The sequence below is a fragment of the Solanum verrucosum genome, unplaced genomic scaffold (assembly GCF_900185275.1).
Source record: "Solanum verrucosum unplaced genomic scaffold, falcon-dt-bn FXZP01000182.1, whole genome shotgun sequence".
Lineage (NCBI taxonomy): Eukaryota > Viridiplantae > Streptophyta > Magnoliopsida > Solanales > Solanaceae > Solanum > Solanum verrucosum.
The window spans coordinates 4,815,398-4,836,679 of NW_026020378.1; the positions used below are offsets into that span (position 1 = coordinate 4,815,398).

The 21,282-nt window shown below is 31.4% G+C and overlaps 2 protein-coding genes and 1 long non-coding RNA gene across 3 annotated transcripts; 2 read left to right on the forward strand and 1 right to left on the reverse strand.

Annotated features, from left to right (window-relative positions):
• Positions 1-504: 504 nt before the first annotated feature.
• LOC125838598 (uncharacterized) lies at positions 505-694 on the forward strand. The gene is made up of 2 exons (XR_007443585.1): positions 505-610; positions 651-694. It is a non-coding gene; the product is annotated as an uncharacterized LOC125838598 (long non-coding RNA).
• Positions 695-836: 142 nt separating this feature from the next.
• Positions 837-2,255, forward strand: LOC125838567 (CBL-interacting serine/threonine-protein kinase 5-like). Its single transcript, XM_049517619.1, has one exon. The coding sequence runs from the start codon at positions 837-839 to the stop codon at positions 2,205-2,207; it is 1,371 nt and encodes a 456-aa protein (XP_049373576.1). The 3' UTR covers positions 2,208-2,255.
• A 2,536-nt stretch (positions 2,256-4,791) lies between these two features.
• Positions 4,792-5,766, reverse strand: LOC125838574 (chlorophyll a-b binding protein 3C, chloroplastic-like). Its single transcript, XM_049517627.1, has one exon. It carries the CDS (start codon positions 5,750-5,752, stop codon positions 4,949-4,951), a length of 804 nt encoding a protein of 267 aa, XP_049373584.1. The 5' UTR covers positions 5,753-5,766; the 3' UTR covers positions 4,792-4,948.
• Positions 5,767-21,282: the final 15,516 nt, after the last annotated feature.

Here is a 21,282-nt window from a genome sequence, read left to right on the forward strand (position 1 = left end):
AACAAATAAATCCTTAAAAAAGGCCATTTTACATTTTTACCAATTGGATAAAATTCCTCCGTCCTTAATTTAGATATTTCAAATTCAAGTCTTTGTAATATAGAAATTCTGAATAGGGAGTAATTCTTTATAAAAAAAAGGCCATTTTACATTTTTACTAAGTTCTATCTAATAAATCTCACAATTGTGATAACTTGGTAAGCAACAGATTCATTCTCATGCATATTAAACTCCTTTCTTAATATCACATGGATAAAATTCCTCCGTCCTTAACTCGAGATTTCAAGTTCAAATCTTTGTAATATAAAGATTCTGAATAGAGAGTAATTCCATTCAAATAGAATTTACGCTCCATGAATCTAAATCAATCATCAATTATGAAACTCTTATTTAATCACATGAATTTGTGGCCCTCCACTAAAGCACCTTACATTATTTCCTTTTTAATATTGATTTTAACTCCAAAACTAGAATAAATAATAATAATTGCTACTATCCACGAATAATTAACTTAATTATCATTGTTGTCGTTATTTTGGTGAAGGTAGACATCAAACAACTTGTGACTTTGAAAGTTCAACTTGAAGCCACTCAAATTATGACAGAAAATGTTGGCTTAGTATCACTTATTATTATTATTTATTGAAAAGATTGATTATTGAATTAGCTGTCTTTTCCCCTGTTCCAATTTCTACTTGTTAATGAATTATTCAATGGATTTTTCTTTGGATGTGATTTAGAAGTCAATATATCTAGTCTTGTTACATCCTCTGTTCTTCTCAACCTTTGAGAAGAACTTATAAATCTTTCATTATTTTCGAGTGTGCACATTTGATATGGAGGAGAGACAATTGTTGTTTGAGAAGTATGAAATTGGGACATTATTAGGCAAAGGAACTTTTGCGAAAGTGTACTATGGTAAGGAACTCGAAACAGGGGAAAGTGTAGCCATTAAAGTGATAAAAAAAGATCAAGTTCAGAAAGAAGGAATGATGGAGCAAATCACAAGAGAAATCTCTGTGATGGGCCTTGTCCGTCATCCGAATATTGTTGAACTCAAAGAAGTCATGGCTACAAAGTCTAAAATCTTCTTTATAATGGAGTATGTTAAAGGGGGTGAGCTTTTCGCGAAATTAGTATCCAAAGGCAAATTTAAAGAAGATACAGCAAGAAAGTACTTTCAACAATTGATAAGTGCTGTTGATTACTGTCATAGTCGAGGTGTTTATCATCGCGATTTGAAGCCTGAGAACCTACTCCTTGATGAGAATGAGGACTTGAAGATATCTGATTTTGGGTTATCGGCTTTGCCTGATGAGCAGTTGAGTAGAAATGATGGTTTGCTTCATACACAGTGTGGGACACCAGCATATGTTGCTCCTGAGGTTTTAAGGAGGAAAGGTTATGATGGTGCAAAAGCTGATATTTGGTCATGTGGGGTTATTTTGTATGTGCTTCTAGCTGGTTACCTACCATTTCAAGATGAGAATGTGATGAACATGTACAAGAAGATTTTCAAGGCGTATTTTGAGTTCCCTCCTTGGTTTTCAATGGATTCGAGGCGTTTGATATCTAAACTTTTAATGGCTGATCCGGACAGGAGGATCACTATTCAAGGTATCATGAGGGTTCCGTGGTTTAGAAAGGATTTCGCGATGCCACGGGCTTTTTCAATCCAAGATTTTCAAAAGTTAGAAAAGGAGCGAGAAAATGATCATGTTGAAGAAGGAATGAGCAGCAAACAAGGAGGGATGATTAGGAAATCCCCTTCATCCCCTGCATTTTTCAATGCATTCGAGTTGATTTCATCGATGTCTTCTGGTTTCGACTTGTCTAGCTTGTTTGAGATCAAAGGGAAGGCATCATCCATGTTCACTTCAAGGAGCACTGCCCGGGATGTCATCCGTAAAATGGAGAAAATGGCTAAAGTTATGAGGTATAAGGTTTATAGGGTAAAACCATTCAAGTTGAAGATGCAATGCCCGGAGGAAGGACGAAAAGGGCGGTTGTTGGTCACCGCTGAGGTGTTTAAGGTGGCCCCGGAAGTCACCGTGGTCGAGCTCTCTAAGTCCTCCGGTGACACGTTGGAGTATAACAAGTTTTGTGAAGAGGAAGTTAGGCCTGCATTGAAGGACATTGTTTGGACATGGCAAGGGACAGGTACTGGAAATGCTGATATTGATAACAAAAAGGACTTGGAGCAATAAAATTTGGTATATGTGCATCTTTCTCCCTCTTCTTTTGTGTTTGTGTTTCGCTCCCCTGATCGGCTGATAGAAATAAATCTAACCATCGGAGATATTCATGTTACTTTGTCAATATTGATTTGTACATAAATTGTGTGTTATACTGACCACTTGGGATTTGTATTGTTTGCATGTTGTGATTCACTTAATTTCCTCTAGTTATTCAAGCACGGGGATCTTGTTCAAAAGGATATATTTCACCTCCCAGCTCCCTTTATCTATTTGTAAGTTGCAAGTTGAAGTTGCAATATGGACATTTTGTTCAGATTTGATACTAAAAGTACCTTGGGAACTTGAAAAGATTTTCAATTAGATTTTTAAATCAATTTCATGTTCAATAAATTATCAAAATCTATTCAGTCTATGGTCAATAACTTGAAAATTTTATACTTAAATTTACATTAGTTAAATATTTTGGCACTCGTACATCAAATCGTATCACATAAAATGAGATTGAGAAAGTATTTAAAACAGTTACCTATAACACAGTTGAACTTGAACTCCATGTGAAGAAGTAGCATGAAGCAAAAATGTAAACAGAGATGAATATTGTGTAGAGAGAATAAAAATTAAAATATCTGATTTTTGTATTGAAAAAAAACTAAGTGCTAATATAGCTACTACATCTATGATATCTACTGCCAACCAACTGCTTAACCACTTGCTTAGCTAACTAACCATCTTACTCACTTAACTAACTATGGGTTTTTGGCATGAAGAAAAATAAATTCATGGAAAATAAATGATTTTATTACTTATTTCTTGGTGTTTGATACTCAAGTTCAAAATCATGTTTCAAAAGTATTTATATGTAATATTATAATCACTAAAGGATGTGGTGTAGCGGATGAAACTGCTTCTTCCATAATCGGAAGCCTCAGTTTCGAATTTTGGGGTATGAAATTTTTTTTAATGGAAAACTTTTTTCTTGAATGGATCCTACGCAATGTCAATTTGAACTAGTCGAGATCCAATGCATATACCCGAGAAAATCAAAATAAAATTTGATATATTATAGAAGAAAAACTACTAGGATAGAATGTGGGGAATGAGAGTTTGAGGGTGGCGGGAGGTGGAATGGTTAAGGAATAAGGGTTTGGAGCTTTTGGTGGTGGGGAGAAGACAATGATTTTCAATGTCATTATGCCATTTATGAAATTTGTTTTTTTTTTTTAATTTATAATTTTAATAGGAAAATCATTGTTCTTAAACGGTAAGAAATTTATTTTTTAGAAAAAATATTTTCACCAATCAAAAAAAAAAAATTGAAAAATATTTACCAAACACAACCTAATCGAACCTTCTAGAACTTCACAACTTTTATACTCACTCCTTCTCCCTCTATTGCAATTTATATAGCCCTACGGCTTGGCTTTCCTATCGCATCCGCATAGAGGTTCTCTTATTTGAGATTTTGAAGTGAGCGAGTTTTCTATTTCATATTTTGGCCATTTTATCGGCAGGGCAGTATTCCTTCGTTTAAAAAATAACAATATAATATTTTATTTGATAAATATTTAATGATATTATCAATATTTTACTCATATTAAATTTCAACCCCAATCACATAAATTGATACTAAGAAAATAACATTATGTACAAGTAGTTCCATATTTCAACAGGGAGTTCCCACACCCCACATGACTCCATCCACAAAAAAGATAATGTGGGTTCAACTATTTATTTAATTAAGCAACATCTCATTTTCCATGACAATATGACACCTTGTATTCAAAGAATATTTAATTAAGGATGCCACCTCTCATTTAACTGGTCAATTTAATCAGCACCTAAATTTGTTTGGCTGAGTTTTAGCTACCACACCAACTCGAGGAAAAAAAACAAAAAAAGACATCCAATTGGAACCAATTTATTGGTTACAAAGATATGATTTTTTTTTAATTCCATTATTTTGCTAATTTTGGAAGCTAATGAGATTGCTTATGTCTTCAGAGTTTGGTGGATCTAGTTGATTAGTTATATGAGAAAATATAGGCAACTTTGAACTTCAATAAACTCTTACTTTTATATATTTGTAGTAAATAACGATCATCTAAACTACTACCAAAGTAGAAAATATAAAAAAAAATTTAATTTGAAAATCTGTTTATGACTATGAAAATTTCAAATTTAACTTGAAGTTATACTTCAATTTTGAAAAATACATTTAAGCATGAATGTTGTTCTAAATATTTTTTGCTATAATCAGACACAACTTCATCTTTAACTTCAACTCGATAAATTCCAAATAAAATGAAAATTATATAAAATATATGGCCAAACCCTCCTAAAATATTTTATCTTGTATTTGATTAAATTTATAATTATGTCACTGCTGGTCAAGAGTGTCTACATGAGAGCATAATCTTAATTTTTTTTATAAGGGCTTGAGCACTTGTATATTCTAAATCAACTATTTTGATAGGGGATTTTCTCTTCTTTTTTCCTTTACACATGATGATATGAGAGCATACACAACATAGGCAGAAGACTATATTAATGATATAATGCAAACACATCTAACCTGAAAGTTCAACCTCATAACACTATTGCAAAATGTAAATATAAAATAATAATATGGAACTACACAATATTGAAGATTAAATAAAAATTCATATATAATCTCCACTAATTTACAATAACTTGCTTTACAGGGCTAACAAACACATCAAATACTAGAAGACTAGTCTATTTTAAGAACTTCACTTTCCGGGAACAAAGTTTGTGGCAAAAGCCCATGCGTTGTTGTTAACTGGATCAGCAAGGTGGTCTGCAAGATTTTCCAATGGGCCTTTTCCAGTGACAATAGCTTGAACGAAGAATCCAAACATGGAGAACATAGCAAGTCTACCATTCTTGATTTCTTTTACTTTGAGCTCAGCAAAAGCCTCTGGATCATCAGCAAGGCCCAATGGGTCGAAGCTACCACCAGGGTAAAGTGGATCAACAACCTCACCAAGAGGCCCACCAGCAATACGGTAACCCTCAACGGCTCCCATCAACACAACTTGACAAGCCCAAATGGCCAAGATACTTTGTGCATGGACCAAACTTGGGTTTCCCAAGTAATCAAGTCCACCTTCACTGAAAATTTGGGATCCAGCTTTGAACCAAACAGCCTCACCAAACTTTACACCGTTACGGGACAAGAGCTCAGGAAAGACACAACCAAGAGCTCCAAGCATGGCCCATCTACAATGGATCACCTCTAACTCTCGGTTCTTGGCAAAAGTTTCTGGATCGGCTGAAAGTCCAGCAGTGTCCCATCCGTAGTCACCAGGAAACTCACCAGTCAAGTAGCTTGGGGATTCACCAGAGAATGGGCCCAAATACTTGACACGGTCAGGACCATACCATGGACTACCAGAAGAGACAGGCTTGGCCTTGGCGGCAGCCTTCCTCATGGTGAATCTTCCATTTCCAGTGATTTCAGAAGAAGATGGTGAGAGTTTTACTGCCTTCCCGGCAAATGTAGATGAAGAAAGAGCCATTGTAGCTGCAGCCATTGTAGAAGTAGAATGAGAACTCTTAGAAAACACTTTCTACACAAAAAAATAAGAGGAGTTGATTTGAGGCTTGAGTTTTATGGGCCTTGCACCAGACTGTATATATAGAGGCCCAATATCCTTATCCTTGAATATCTATATCTGCTTTCTCATTGGTGGATTCCAATTTGTATCCTCTTGCATTCTTGTTCATTTTAGATACTTAATATGTTCAAAAAAATCTAACTCAATGTTGATCTCCTCTCTTACAGCCAATACATAGTTGCCACGTGTGATTGTGGATTATTGCAATATAATATCAACTTGACCAAAAACATAAGAGTAATTCATGGCCATGCAATAGTTCGCACACCTGTGTGAAATAGGACCACTTGTATGAGTGGCAAATTGGCAATGAGACAAAAATAAGACATTAATAAAAACAATTGGAATTATGAAATGCAAGTCCAAGGGTCCCAACAGCTAATTAGCGCTTCCGTGATCAATAATTGAACGTTTGATACTACAAGTCCAACAACTCATATATGTTGTATCTTACTGTATATGATGTATATTTGGTGTATATTACTATGTCTTATGTATATATAACTGGATATACAATGACATATAAATAAAATACAAAATACATACAATGACATTCAATGTATATTTTGTGCATGCCAACGTTTTTTTTTTACCCCTCCCTTATGAGCTTCCACCATTGCTCCATTGGTGACTCGAAATCATGACCTTAAATCATGTTCATATTTTTAAAATGGTGAAAATAACACGGAGCAATTAGATAGATGAGAGACCAAATGTGTTAAATGATGCAATTATGACCAAGAAGTGATTCTGAGTTCCATTATCATTTAAAGAAGGAAAATTCACGCTATATACACATTTAAGAGTAAATTTTACGGGTTTTAAACATACTTTTAAACAATTCTTACTTATAACAGTTTATTTACAGGTTATGACATATCAATTAAATTAAATTAAATTTAAAAATCAATTTCAATTTATTTAATAAATGATTAATCTGTTTATATTTTTATATTAGTAATTACTAATATTTAATTAATTTGATTTCAGTTCCTTTTTAAAACTGAAATCATCAGTTACACATATTAAGGGATTTACATAGATTAGACTTCCTTGTTTACTGTTACACTCCAAACCTCTCATACCTCAATCCCACCACCCTCCATCCACGCCTATTCAAATCTACACGCCATCACCCCCACTACCCCACTTTCACCTTGTCTCTCCCATTTTTCTCATCAACCAACTATACCATTTTCACAATCGTCCGTCCAATTAAGTTTTTCAACAAAATCATGTCTAAGAAACCCATTGAAACGCCTCGAAAGAGTCCAGATTGGTTGAAGGAACTTCTACTGATGAAGTTCATGCCCTACTTGATATCAAGCATATGATGCATGTTCCTCAACAAGAAGATAGTTTCAAGTATGTAATTCTATACTTTATTGTTTTCATTAGAAAAGGTAACTAAATTTATTGCTTAAAATGTTTTTTCTTTCAATTTTTTTTCAATGATTGTGGTTTGTACACATGTCTATTTGTTGAATACATTAGTAATGATGTTTTTGATATGCATTCTGTTGATATCGATGCAAAGTACCATCGTCAAAGGTATGCCACAATTCTATGGCATTATGGAAAAATAAAGAATGAGGATGGCGCGATCAGTGAGAGTGAAGTTACTGGTACGGTTGCTAGAAATTTGGTGGACCTCGCATAACAAAAGAACATGTTCCGGACCCCACCAATTATCCTACACCAAGACCACATACAAGAAATTTGAGATAGTTGATTGCACCTTCTACTTTTTTAGAATTACATGTTATTTATTTTAACTTTTGGACAATTTTTTTGTGTTTAAGTACTTGATGATATATAATATCATATGTTTTCTTCCAGTCAGATACCATCTACATATGAATTACTTATTGGCTATATGCCAGTTGGATTCAATTTTTTTAAAATATCAGTGTGTTTCCAAACTGTATATTTATTGGATGAAATGCGTATGAAATCTGATTAATATTTGTATGACTATGACTTTAATGTTTTGATTTTGGATATTGTATGAATTGAGATATAATATTAGTATACAAATGGTATGAATTATATTTTAACATTAGTGTGATTGTCAATTAACTGTGTATTTGGTATGAATTTTTAAACTGGTATGAAAATGGTATGAATAGTCAAACTAGATTTTTTCTAAAAATATCACAATACGCTTACTTTCTATTCTAAACATATTTTCTATTCTAAACATGTTTTTGGATGAAACGTGTATGAAATCTGATCAATACGTGTATGCCTCTGACTTTAATGTTTGCTTGATGATATATAATATCATATGTTTTCTTCCAGTCAAATACCATCTACATATGAATAACTGATTGGCAATTATAATTTCAGGATACTAGTAATATACAGACTTCATACCAATTGGATTCACTATTTTAAAAATATCAGTGTGTTTTTAAACTGTACATTTATTGGATGAAATATGTATGAAATCTGATTAATATTTGTATGACTATGACTTTAATGTTTTGATTTTGGATATTGTATGAATTGTGATATAACATTGGTATACAAATGGTATGAATTGTGTTTTAACATTAGTGTGATTATCTATTAACTGTGTATATGGTATGAATTGTCAAACTAGTGTTTTTTTTCTAAAAATATCACATTATGCCTTTCTATTCTAAACTTGGTTTTGGATGAAACGTGTATGAAATCTGATTAATAAGTGTATGCATCCGACTTTAATGTTTGATTGTTGGATATTGTATGAATTGTGATATAATATTGATATACAAATGGTATGCATTGTGTGATTATATGAAATTATGAATGTTTATACGAAATTGATGAATGTTTATATGAAATTGATTTATTGTTGGTATAATATGTGTGATATAAATTGAAGTTAGTGTTGGAATGAAACTTGAACAAGATTGGTAAAATTTTTGTTTTAATTTTATTTATAGTAGGACACCAGTTGGAAACCAAATTAATATTCATGATAACTTGCATTAAATACTCAGGATACTAAATGCATTCCATAATTACCTTGTATAATTATCACTATATTAACACTATCTTATATATTAAGCTTGAATAAATTTTATTTCCAGCAATATGAAATTTGTATGATTAATGAATTAAACACGTATAAAAAATGAACAGTATATTAAACATTTCGTTATAATGCATTTCACACCAATTATGTTTCATATCAAAACAAAACATGAGTCATAAAGTCAAAATAAAATTAAAATTTTATACAATGTAAACAAATAAATAATTATTTTTTTTGCACAAGATAATTTGAACATGTCGTCCTGTTGTGGACAACTTGACGACATCTACTACAAGTAACTCTAGATCATTTGAATTTCACATCAACAAACCCTTTCCAACGTTCAAGTTACGGTCTTCCTACCGTTCTTTTTGGACCGGGCGGCATCAATTTAGGCTCTGAAACATAACTTGGTATATCCCATGTACTCTCGCATGGCAGAGGTTCATCCATCTATCATAAGTTGCGATGTTATCGCACTTACTAGACCACTATAAAGACTAGAAGATTCATATATAATCCCCTCCATCTGAAAATCAACATATTTCCCTATTTCATTAAAAAAAAAAAACAATTAGTCATTCAAAGAACATACAAATTTCATCCACAAAATTCATTATAATAACAACAAAATTATACACACTTGTCATTATCTTTTCATACAAATATCATTCGGACAGTACTCTACAAAACATATTTCAAAAAAAATAATATTTCACATTTCATACCCACTTAATACATATTTCATATAAACAATCATCACTCATACCAAATTTATACACAATTGACAAAACTTATATAAATAATAAAATTTCAAATTTTATACCAACTTTAGAACCTTTTCATACATTTCTTCAAAATTCAAAATAACTTTTTTAAAACATTACTGAACACACTTTTATACCAAATTCATTCCATTTATACTACCAAATTCATTCAAAACTATACATTTAATTCATATTTTCAGGAAAAAAACAGTATTCAATATTATAATCTTAATCTACAAACCCAATCTACAACGATAAACATATTAATATGCTATACATTTATGCTCAAATCATTCATATATTGCGCTAATTTTCACGAAATCAACGTTTTAACATTATACAAAATAACCTAAAAGCAAAAAAAAAAAAAAAATAACTTACCAACACAGTCACTAATATTACAATTTCACAACAATTAATATGTATTATAAACAAAATGTTTTGTTTATACAAAAATACTAAAAAAATTAACTATAGTGACGATTTACAAAAACAAAATCACATAATGTGATTTACAGTTTCATTGTTGTTGTTTTTTTTTCATTTCACTGAAATACAAAAACAAATTATAAACAATAACAAATACTAATTGTTGAAACCCAATTTTGACCCTCCCCGATAATAATTAATTTCCGAGTTTCTTAATTTTCAAATGATTTAAAATAATTGACTTTATAAAATTCAAAATATTTTTCAAGTTAGTTTTAAATGGTTTGTCACTTTTTATAATTTTTAAATAATATGTGTATACTTTTGAACTTTATAAATATTCAAAAATCGTCTCAAAATATTTTATTTAATTAAATAGTTGGTTAGTTTGTTTAGTTATTTAATAGTTTACAATTTTGAGTTAATTAGTTATTTTATAATTAAGTTAATTATTATATAATTATGTGTCTAATTAGTATATTTTATGAATGTTGGAAAATTGTCTCAAAAGGATTTTATCTTTATTTAAACATTTGGTTATTTAGTCGTTTATATTGTTAAATTAATTAATTTATAATTAAGTTAATTATTTTATTTCGTTAAGATTAAGAAACTCGTTAATTAATTAATATTAATTTGTCTTATTCAATTATTAGCCAAATCTATTAAATTTGATCAAGTTGGCTAAGTCTTAAATTTAAATTGCCTAAGTTTGAAACCTACGTGCCTATCTTACTATTGCAATGCTAGCCGTTTTCCCTTGTCCTTGATTCAATTTTGAGAAAAAACCGAGCTAGGCCTACTTTTCAACTTAAATGACCCATTCCAAATTTTCCAATAACTCATCCCATTCCTTTCCACATTAACAATACAATACTTATGCCTAACCAGTACTTCTATTCTTCCTCAATGCAACAGCCGACCCAATCCCACAATAATACCCAGCCCAAAATACACTACAATGTATATAACGATGCAGCACTAAACCGACAACCCAACCCACTTTTGACCCTGACCCGGCCCTTGTTCCAAAAAGAAGACTCAGAAGCGAGAAAAGCAATTCCCATCAGCAACGGCAATACACAGCGCAATTCACGGAAAAGCAACGGTTTTATCCACGTCGTCTTCCTCACCAACTCGTACAACAGTCGCAGCAGCACAGAGCAGGTAAGGCATCTGCAATTTCGTCCTTATAGCCTTGAGATTGAGCCGCGTGGCGCTTCAAGGACGAGAGATCGATCGAGCTCGTCCATCTTCCCTTTCCTCTTTTGGAATGGTTCAAAATTGCGAGAAATGTATGTTTTCTTTAATTGGTGAAAGGAATTTGAAGTTTGAATTTTTGTGCCTTCGGTTCCTATTCGATTTTCACCCGAATTCCCCCCCAAAATCTGTCTGAATTTCTCTTCTATATAAAACACCTATTATTCACTGAAGAAAGGGAGGTTGGAAAAAGAGAAATATTAGAGGAGAGTTGGATTTTTAGCAAAAAGAATACAGGGGCTTGAGCATTAGTATTTTAAATACAAACTAAGATACATTTCAGAGATAGAGGACACAGTAGGTTTTTTTCTTGGGGTGTTTGGGTTCAATTCCCCGCTCGAATCTCTTGTCCACTGTTCGTTTCGAGTTCTTGTGGTAGGAGGATCAGTTCCTTTCTCGTTTGTATCCCAGTCGCTGCCCATCAAAAGGTATACAACTCTCGACTCTCTCATTTTATTTATGTTCCAGTAGATGTCTGAGGTTGGAGTTGTGTTCTGTATTGAAATTGGAGTCGTGTTCGGTATTGGGGTGATTCGATTGTTTGAGTATAAATGATGAAAGGTGGATGCCTTGTTTGCTGTTGTTCTTGTTTTTCTTGACTTTCATAGCTTTTCGAAACACTTCTTTAATCTAAGTTTATTCTCTTAAAAAACCGTATTATTGCTTATCATTCGACATCATATCCTTCATTCTTTCACCTCAAGTTGAACGAATGATCTAAGATGTCAATATTTTGGATCATGTGTTGTCTCTGTCACTGTTTTGAGTTCTTCTATTGTATCTTCTATGGCTCGTTTTAAATTCTTGTACTCGGTTGTTTGTTGAGCTCACCTCAAAATGCAAGACATTCAAGTATTGGGGTCTTAAAAGTATTAGGAGTGACTTATGATTTTGAATCTTTCGAAATAACAAACATTTGACTCTGATATTTCCTTTAGTACTTTGTGTGGAGCTTGGTATCTCGTTCAATGTTGTTTTGATCTCTTTACATTAGCGTCTTGCTACGTGGCTCATGTTTCTTTTCGAGTTTCTTTTAACCCCATTATAGTTGTTGATGTTATATTCCTATTGTTTGCTCAAAATGCTTAGACTAATATTGAAATCATGCCCTTGAATCCATGATTAAGACCTTGGCTGAGTCGTATTTCTTTATCATCCTTCACTTTAAATCTGCATAGTTGAATATATGTCGAATTTGATTTGTCTATGCCCTTTTTTTTTATTATCCAATACTTTAACTAGATTGCATCCCTTTCCCGTCGTAGCTCTAAATATTTTAGCTCATCTTGCCATAGTTTAACTAGTTATTTGAGAATTTATTGTTGGCTAATCAAATCTTATATTTGTTGTTTATGTTTTGCTTCCATCGAGAGAGTCATTAGTGTAGCATCATATTTGGACTTTGCTCCTTGAGGTTTCCTTAAGAAAGTTAAAATATGCATTTCCTAAAGTTTTAGTCTTATACTTGAGCTTAATATATGTCCTTTAGGGTCTCAGCCTTCCTGTTTTGCTAGTGTTAAGCTCCTTTAAATATTTTCCCTTGTGTTAAAGGGTTAAAATTTATCAGGACTTTCCAGTGCTTCAGATGTCTTTGAATACTGTTGAGAGGCTTTTCCAATGAACCCCCTGTTTGGTTATTGTCTTTAGGAAATTTGGTGTCTAATTTAGTAGTAGTTGTATTGTCATTTACTAAGTTTAGTTGCTCTAATTTGTTGTCTGTTACTCACGCTTACTGGCATATATTTGCTCTATAATTCTTATTGTTCCCGTACTGTTTGTATGAATAATTGTCCAAAGTCATGTGGTCACTAGTGTATTATAGTCTAGTCATTTGGGTATGGATTTAAGGCCCTTGGTGGCACACATTATCTTTTATAGTATAAATATTAAAATATGATAGTAGATAACTATTAGAATATGGTAGTAGATAAATATTAAAATATGACAGCAGATAACTATTAGAATATGGTAGTATGTAAATATTAAAATATGGTAGTACATACTATTAGAATATGGTAGTACGTAAAATTCTAGAATATGGTAGTACATACTATTAGAATATGGTAGTACGTAAAATTCTAGAATATGTAGCATATAAATTTTGTTTTATTTGATTCTTACTTGCTAATTTCCATTTTGTGTTTGCATGTGAAATCCGTCCGAGTTCACTGGGAACTCCTCGCCTCCCCTTTGCATTTCGAGAGAGCCATAAGGGCTTAAACCTTTATTTTTGAGTTAGCCAAGCCATAAAAGCCGATGAACAGGGTTGAAGGAATTTGATACCGAGGAAAATTGAAAGATTGGGCCAAAGACCCACTCTTTAAATTCTAGAAGTTGTATTTTGTTATGTTTGGGCCTAAGCCCTTTTACTTCCATTATCATTATTTTGTTAGAAGTTTAGGATAGGTACAAAGATGGCAAGAATTGGGCCAAAAGCCCAAAACGAGATTAAACCCAAGTATTGGTCTAGGCGGACAGGAAACCAGACTTGGGTCCAAATTTTCCTCTTTGCTCTATCATTTTATATTTGTTTACCTGTCATTATTTGTTGTTAGTCTTAAGGTTACCAAAATTTAATTCCCCGAAAGATAGTCATTCTAAACTAATCTCTTAAAAAATTAACTAATTAAATACTCGCTTCTTATAATATTAAAACATAGTCTACCAAAGCGTTCCCCCTTTTAAAATAGTCTTAAACTATAAAATAGTCCAATTTTGCCATTCGAGTTAAGTTAAATTATTTTAGCCAAATAAATTAATTATCGGGCAATCGCGTGTTTGCGGACATTTCGGGTGCTCTCAAATCCTTCCTGAAATGCTAATATGAACCTCGAACCCCTTTGAATATTTTTATTAGATTTCTGTTTTAATCTTTTGAAAAAGTAGTTTTCTTGATTTTTCTTTAAAAAATTAAGTGGCGACTCTAAACCAGTCTAAATTATATTTTCTTAATAAAACACTAACCTAAAGGATCCCATCTTTCACCATGTTTAATTAATATTGATACGTAGTCGTCCATCACAACAAAATCAAGATTTTTCAAACAAAAAAAACTTCAATTAGTCAACAGTGACAAGATTTCTGGAAGAAAATCGAAGAGAGAGAAACGTGGGAGAAAAATGGATAAAATCAGAATTTTAATTAAATGTAACAAATTAGAGTGAATTAAGGAAACTGGATATTCTTAATTAGTTTGAATTTCCTTAATTCATGCTAATTAATAATTATCTTCAATTATTTCAAATCTAATTAACACCCCTATTTCCGTTTTTTACCTTTTTTATTCCAGAAACGTTTTATTTTAATTTTTTTCAAAACAAATGTTTTCAATTATCAAAAACAACTTTTTTTTAATAAACTGTTAGAACCTGAAATTTTAAATGTTACAACTTGAAAGTTTAATTCTACTGCTATAACTTGAAAATATTAGTCTAATATATGTCATATATTAAATTTTCACTTTAAAGAAATTGAGAATTTGATTTTTTTTTTTTGGATCATTTATTGGAATTAGAAAGCTTTGCTAGCTCAATTATTGTTTACATTATCAACGACTCCATTAGATTGAAATAGTTGAATAGATGCGATTTTTTTTCTTCAACTTTATTATGGGCTTATGAATTTTTGTTCTTGTAGTTGTAACAGTTTTATGTGAGAAGAAGACAAAATTTCTAATTTTATGGGATTTGTTGGAGGTTGAATATATTTGGCTTAAGTTATTTATGATTATTTAAAGTTGTTCACGTAATTTATTTAACCTTATTTGTTTGCACTTAATGAAACTCTTTATCTTAATCATTCAAATCTCGTTATTAAGTCTTGTTTGTTTTCAAGATGTGTATATTAATATTTAGATCTTAATCATCAAGTGTGTTTTTATTTATTTATTTGTAATCATTTAATATAATGGGTCTGAATGATTAAGATTTGTAACAAAGTTTTAATATCATTTATATATCTATTGATTATTTTATTTTTTATAAAAAATGACAGTTCACCGCTACTATATCTACTTCAGCCACCACCGAGAATAACCAAGTCAACCACAACTATCACCACTGACTACTGTCAACCATCACCACCTACCATCCACAACCATCATCCTCAGCTCAACCATCACTAACGTCAATCACCAAAATCAATCGTCATCACTATATTTATTAGCCATAATTTGCAATCATGATCACCACCAACAATTATTACATCAACTAATAACTATCGATAATTACCATCACTAATCATTATTAAATATTGCTAGCCATCATCACCATTCACCATGGTCATTAGTTATCAATATCATTTCATTACTATTTATCAGTCAACACCATCAACAACCACGGTTAATCACTACCGTTATCGATATATCATAAGATACTACCTGTTGACACCCAATTTTGGACATCCACAATATAAATTAATCATCGAGCTTCTTAAATTCCAAACGATTTAAAATAATTAGTTTTTATAGAGTTCAAAATATTTTTCAAGTTTTGAAGTAATTTTGGTCACTTTTATAATTTTTTTAATAATGAATATGTTTTTATATAATTAGCATATTTTATAATTATTTGAAACCCATCCCACTTTTCAGCAAAACATACTTATAGCAGTACCAAACCAACCACTGCGTCTTCTTCTTTCCGAACGACTAGCAAGCAACGTTCAAATCCCAGCAAATCCGGAAAAGCAGCAGGCGCCTGCAGCAGCCATCACCATTGCCGTCCCCTTTTTCCTCCTTTTCAGAACTTTCCATCCCCTTCACTATTACCTCGAAAAAGAGCATTTCAAATTCAAAATTTCTGCCCGCTCCCCCCCTAATTTCTAGCCCTAAATATTCTTCTATATATCAGGGGGAGAGACATTAAAATAAATTTAAAAAAAGACAGTGATATAGGTTCATAAGAAGAATTTTGATTTCTATAGTCACTAAGTTAAAAATTTTGAATCTCGAGCTCTCGTCTTAAGCTCTTTGTTTTCTGTCATTGGAAACTTTGGTTGGAATTCTTTTCACGTGGTGGTGAAATAGCTAGCCTCAACTCGTTCGCCCCAGAACGCTGCCTTCAACAAGGTAACCTCATTTTCCTCTTGCATTCTGTTTCAATTTCATATGTCATATGTCGAATCTTTGGTGGAAATTATGTCGTTGAGAACTGTTATTTCCTCGTTTTAATCGTCTGCATCAGTTTCGTTTTTCATTTGAATATCTTGTATGTAAGCTTGAATTAAATATTAATAAAGTTTCTTTGGTTTAGATATCAGTCGCTAAAATCTTGTTCTAAGGATAATTAAATCTCTGTTTTGCTTCGTTCAAAATAGCTTAAAACTGATTTGGTCCCGTTCGCTATTCAGTTTAGCCTTCAACAGTGTAATAAGAATGTGACCATAAGTCTTGGTTGTACGCTTTGGTGTTCTTCTTATTTTGAAGGATTCTTATTAATGCTAGTTTGAATTTGCGTAGTAGATATATCTAGCTTCTATTTTCGATTAGTTTGGGTGGTATATGTCTCTTTGGATCTCAACTCATGTCAGGATGCTTATAACTCTACCTTTGTAATGTGACAATTTAACTAAGTTACTTTCCAGAAAATAACCCTCCCATCTTTGTCTAAATATGAAAATCTATGCTGATTTTTAACTTGTTGTTTATCTTAGTCATTTACTTGAATGTTATCGTTCAACGGTACTATGGACATTGTTTTATGCCTATCATAACATGTTTGCTTGAATGATAATGTTGCCTAGTTTTGTTACTTGATGTAGTTGCTTTTTTCCTTTGCTCAAAATGAGCTAATTGGCTACTGCCATCAATTTTGATTTTTGGCATGACAAAATGGCAGCCTCAAGTCTCCATAAATAAATCTAGTTTCGTATTGTATGAGAAGATGTTAGCTCTTTAATGTATCCTTGGATTGTGTTAATTATTGCTTATAAATTTTAGTCATATATACACATATATATAGGCACGTGCCTTGGAAGTTCCTTGTGTCTTGATTTTCATTACATTAGTATTAGTTTTATTACCTCCTATTTTGTGTTGGATTTAGTGACCTTCTGGTCTTAATTTGGTCTAACAGTGACTTTAGTAACATTTCTGCCTCGAAATATTTAAGTCACTTTCATCTTTATTAGGTTACGTCTTAATTGTTCCCTTAATTCATATGTTAATTTTGTTTCTTTTGTTTGCCATATGAACCCCTTTCGAGTCCATGGTGGACTCATCCCTTGCATTTTTTGAGTTGCGGTCCGTCTTTGAGTCAGTTTCATCAATGTCCGAAGAAATTGGATGTTGAAACAAGTCTCGGAAAGCAGAAAAATGGGTTGTATACATCCGATATACACTGATATACAACGAGTGTATACAAAAAGGGGAATTGGGTTAAACCTCAAAAGTAGCAGCGAATTTGGCCCAGAAAAGGCCCAAATTCAATCTCTCTCTTACTCTTAAATTATCTAATTGTGATTATTTATTGTTTGTTGTTTATTAACTCTAATTTGAATTATTGTAAATTAACTTGATTAGATTCCCCAAAAGATGAGTTGTTTTCTTTGTGTTGGGTTACTTTAATACATTTCATTTTTTTATGTCCATTTATTTTATTAATCAAATACATTTGGTCAAATTTTATATTTTAATTAAGTTAAATCTTTTGTTCTTAAAAAGAATATGTTTTTAATGCCTCTTCATTTAATCATTTTACTCATTTAAAAATGATTTTAAGTTAAAGTATTCTTCTCAAATGAACTTGAAAAAATGTCCTCTTTCTTTTTTATTTAGTATTTTCCCAAAAAGTTAGTCAAAGCTTTTTTATCAATTGCTTTAAAATAGTTTCATGCTTTAATTTATTAAATTGGTTTAAATTATTATTTTTAAAATAAGTCAAATAAATTCTCATTGATCTAGTTTTTTTAATTTTTTTTAATTCTAACTACTTGTAATTCAAGTCGAACGTTTCAATTAAAGTTCCCTTTTTCTCATAAACTAAAAAAATGTTCTTTGTTTAACTATCTTCCCAAAGTTAATTGAATATTGTAAAATATTATATCTTTTATGTTAAATCATTTTTCTAAAAAAAAATATAGTTAAAAATATTTTAGTCAAGTCGCAGGTCAACCGCATGTTAGTGGACACTTCAAATGCTTAAACCCTTTTCGAAGTGTAAATTGAACCCCAAACCCTCTTTGGTATTTTCAAATGATTTTTCTGTTTAAATCTTTGAAAATTATAAGTTTTTGTAATTTCTTTAAAAAATTAAGTGACGACTCTTTTCTAAGTATTTTTCTCCAATTGTTTTATACTACCCACAACCACCATCATCAGTCAACACCATTCCAAATCGACGCATAAAATCATCGTTATCAGTCATTGTTGACACCCAATTTTGGACCTCCACAATATAAATTAATCATTTCGAGTTTCTTCAATTTTAAACGATTTAAAATAATTAGTTTTATAAAATTTCAAAAAATAAATGATAATAATAATAATAATAGTAATAGTAATAATATAGCTTGCAAGTTATTTTAACTAGTTTTGTCACATTTTATAATTGTTAGATAATATATATGTTTTACATAATTATGTATATAATTATTATATTTTATGATTATTCGAAAATGGTCTCAAAAAGATTTAAGTTTTAGTTACATATTTGGTTAATTAGTTTAGTTATATAATAGTTTATATTTTTTAATTAGTTTATAATTAAGTTAATTATTTTTTACTTCGTTAAGATTAAGAAGCTCATTAATTAATTTATGTTAACTCATCTTGTTTAAATTTTAGCCGAATTCGCCGATTAAATTCAATTTGGCTACGATTTAAATTCATTTGGCTATTGTGTAATTGCAATGCTAGCCACTTTCTCACCTTATTCTTAAATTCATTGTTGAGATCAGAAATTGAGCCATTTACTTGCCATATTTCAGCAGCCCACTTCAATGATCCAAGCCCATTTTTTCAATTCCCAACCCATCAAATAAATATCCAATTCAATTCCATTTTCAGCTTTCTAATAAGCCCAACCATACCTATAAACCCAAGCCCACAACAATACAATACATATAACAACAATTCCCAAAAGACCCAGCAAACAATACATACAGCAGTACCAAAACGACCCCACTGCCCTGTGCGTCTCCTTCTTCACGCGAGCAGAGAATTTCCAGAAAATCCCAGCAAATCCGGCGAGAAATCTGTGTAAATAAGCAAATCCGTCACACCAGTCGCGTCCCTTTTTTCCACAATTTCAGAATTTCCCATCCCTTCTATTGTTGACTTGAAAGAACAAGCAAAGATTTTGAATTTCAAAAAAAAAAAATTCAATCCGTTTTCCCTCTCAAATCAGCCCTTTTCTTCATCTATTTAAGATCTTTTTCTCTATGTGAAAAGAAAAAAAGGGGAGAAAGAAAGAAAAAAAAAGAGACAGAAAAAAGTTTCATGAAAAATTGGTTACTATAGTAAAAAAAAAAAAGAGTTTTGATTTTTGAGTTATAAGTTTTCCTTTCGAAACCACCGGACTTCATTGGTGGTGGTGGAGGAATTGCTTCTAACCCGTCGTTTCAGTCTCGCTGCTCAGAAAGAGGTAATATTCTGTTTCTCTACTTTCTTATGTTGCTTATATGATCAAGCGGGGCTTAGAGTATTTGTATATTGTAATTGGACCTTTATGTTTGCTTGGTTTGTGTATAATGCATAGTTTAAAATTAATTCAATATTTTGATTATGGCGTCTAAAGATTTCGTTTTTTTTTTTGTTTTGATCAATGCTAGTTCTATGTGATTGTTGTTTTCTCCAGATCTGACCAAAGCAGGAATATTGTTGCTAAAATGACAACTTGTTTTCTTGTGCATCTTTAGTATGAGTCATTTGCCTAGAACTTTTATTTATTTATTTAAGTTATATGTTGGTTGTCATATTCATTATGAGTTCCTTTGAAGATGAAGTCTTGCCTAAATATTCGTCTAAATGAATCCCTACAAGTCATCCTTATAAGTACTATGTTGTTTAGATATTTAAGGCCTAGCAACTAGCAAATGTGTGTTAAGTTGAGTTTCTTCTCCTTTATGCATTTTGTTGACTGTTGTGAATATATATATATGCTTGTTAGTCTATTACACTCTAATTGATTGAATTTATATCTTTTTGTAACATATTTATGCTTAGAGAATTTATTGAAATGGGTAAAAAAAAAAAAAAAAAAAAAATTATATTACATTAGAGATTTGTTCAAATGCCCCCCTAGAACATACAATGATATGCTTCAACTTAGCACCTTGCTTATCTAGTATTGTTTACATGATATATTTAGCTTAATTCCCTTTCAGTTGACAACAACAAATGATTCATTTTAAGTGTTTAGTTCCTGCTTTAATAATTCATGCATGTCTCTGCTTATTGACTAAATTTTATTTTTATTTTTGAATCTAATAGTTACCCTGTATTTGTTCCTCAAGCTGAAAATACTTTGAAAAATAATTGGGGTGTTCCTTGGGGTCTAATACACGGAGATGAATATTTGTTTTAGCATGTTAGTTAATTCGAAGTGTTTTTAACCTTTCCTACTAAAGTACTCAATTTTTGATGCCTTATTGTAGTAATATTGAATAGTTCAATTAACATCCCTATTCATATGTTGCTACTATTTCTGTAAAAAAGAGAGTTGATAAGCTCACATTTTGATTGTTACCAATATGGGTATTAATATATTGCTTGTCAAAAATACATCTTTCCCTTATTTATACTAATTTTGTTTCTTTTGTTTGTTGTATGAATCCCTTCCGAGTCCGTAATGGACTTGCCTTTCCTTGCATTATCGAGTTGAGCCATAGAGGCTCAAATTTCTTTTCATCGTTTGAGTCAGCCTGATTACCACAAATATGATGAGATGCAAAAACATGGGCTGGAAGTTCAGATTTCAGGTGCTCGGAAAGTTTTAAGATGTACGTTGTATACAGCTGTATACACGTTG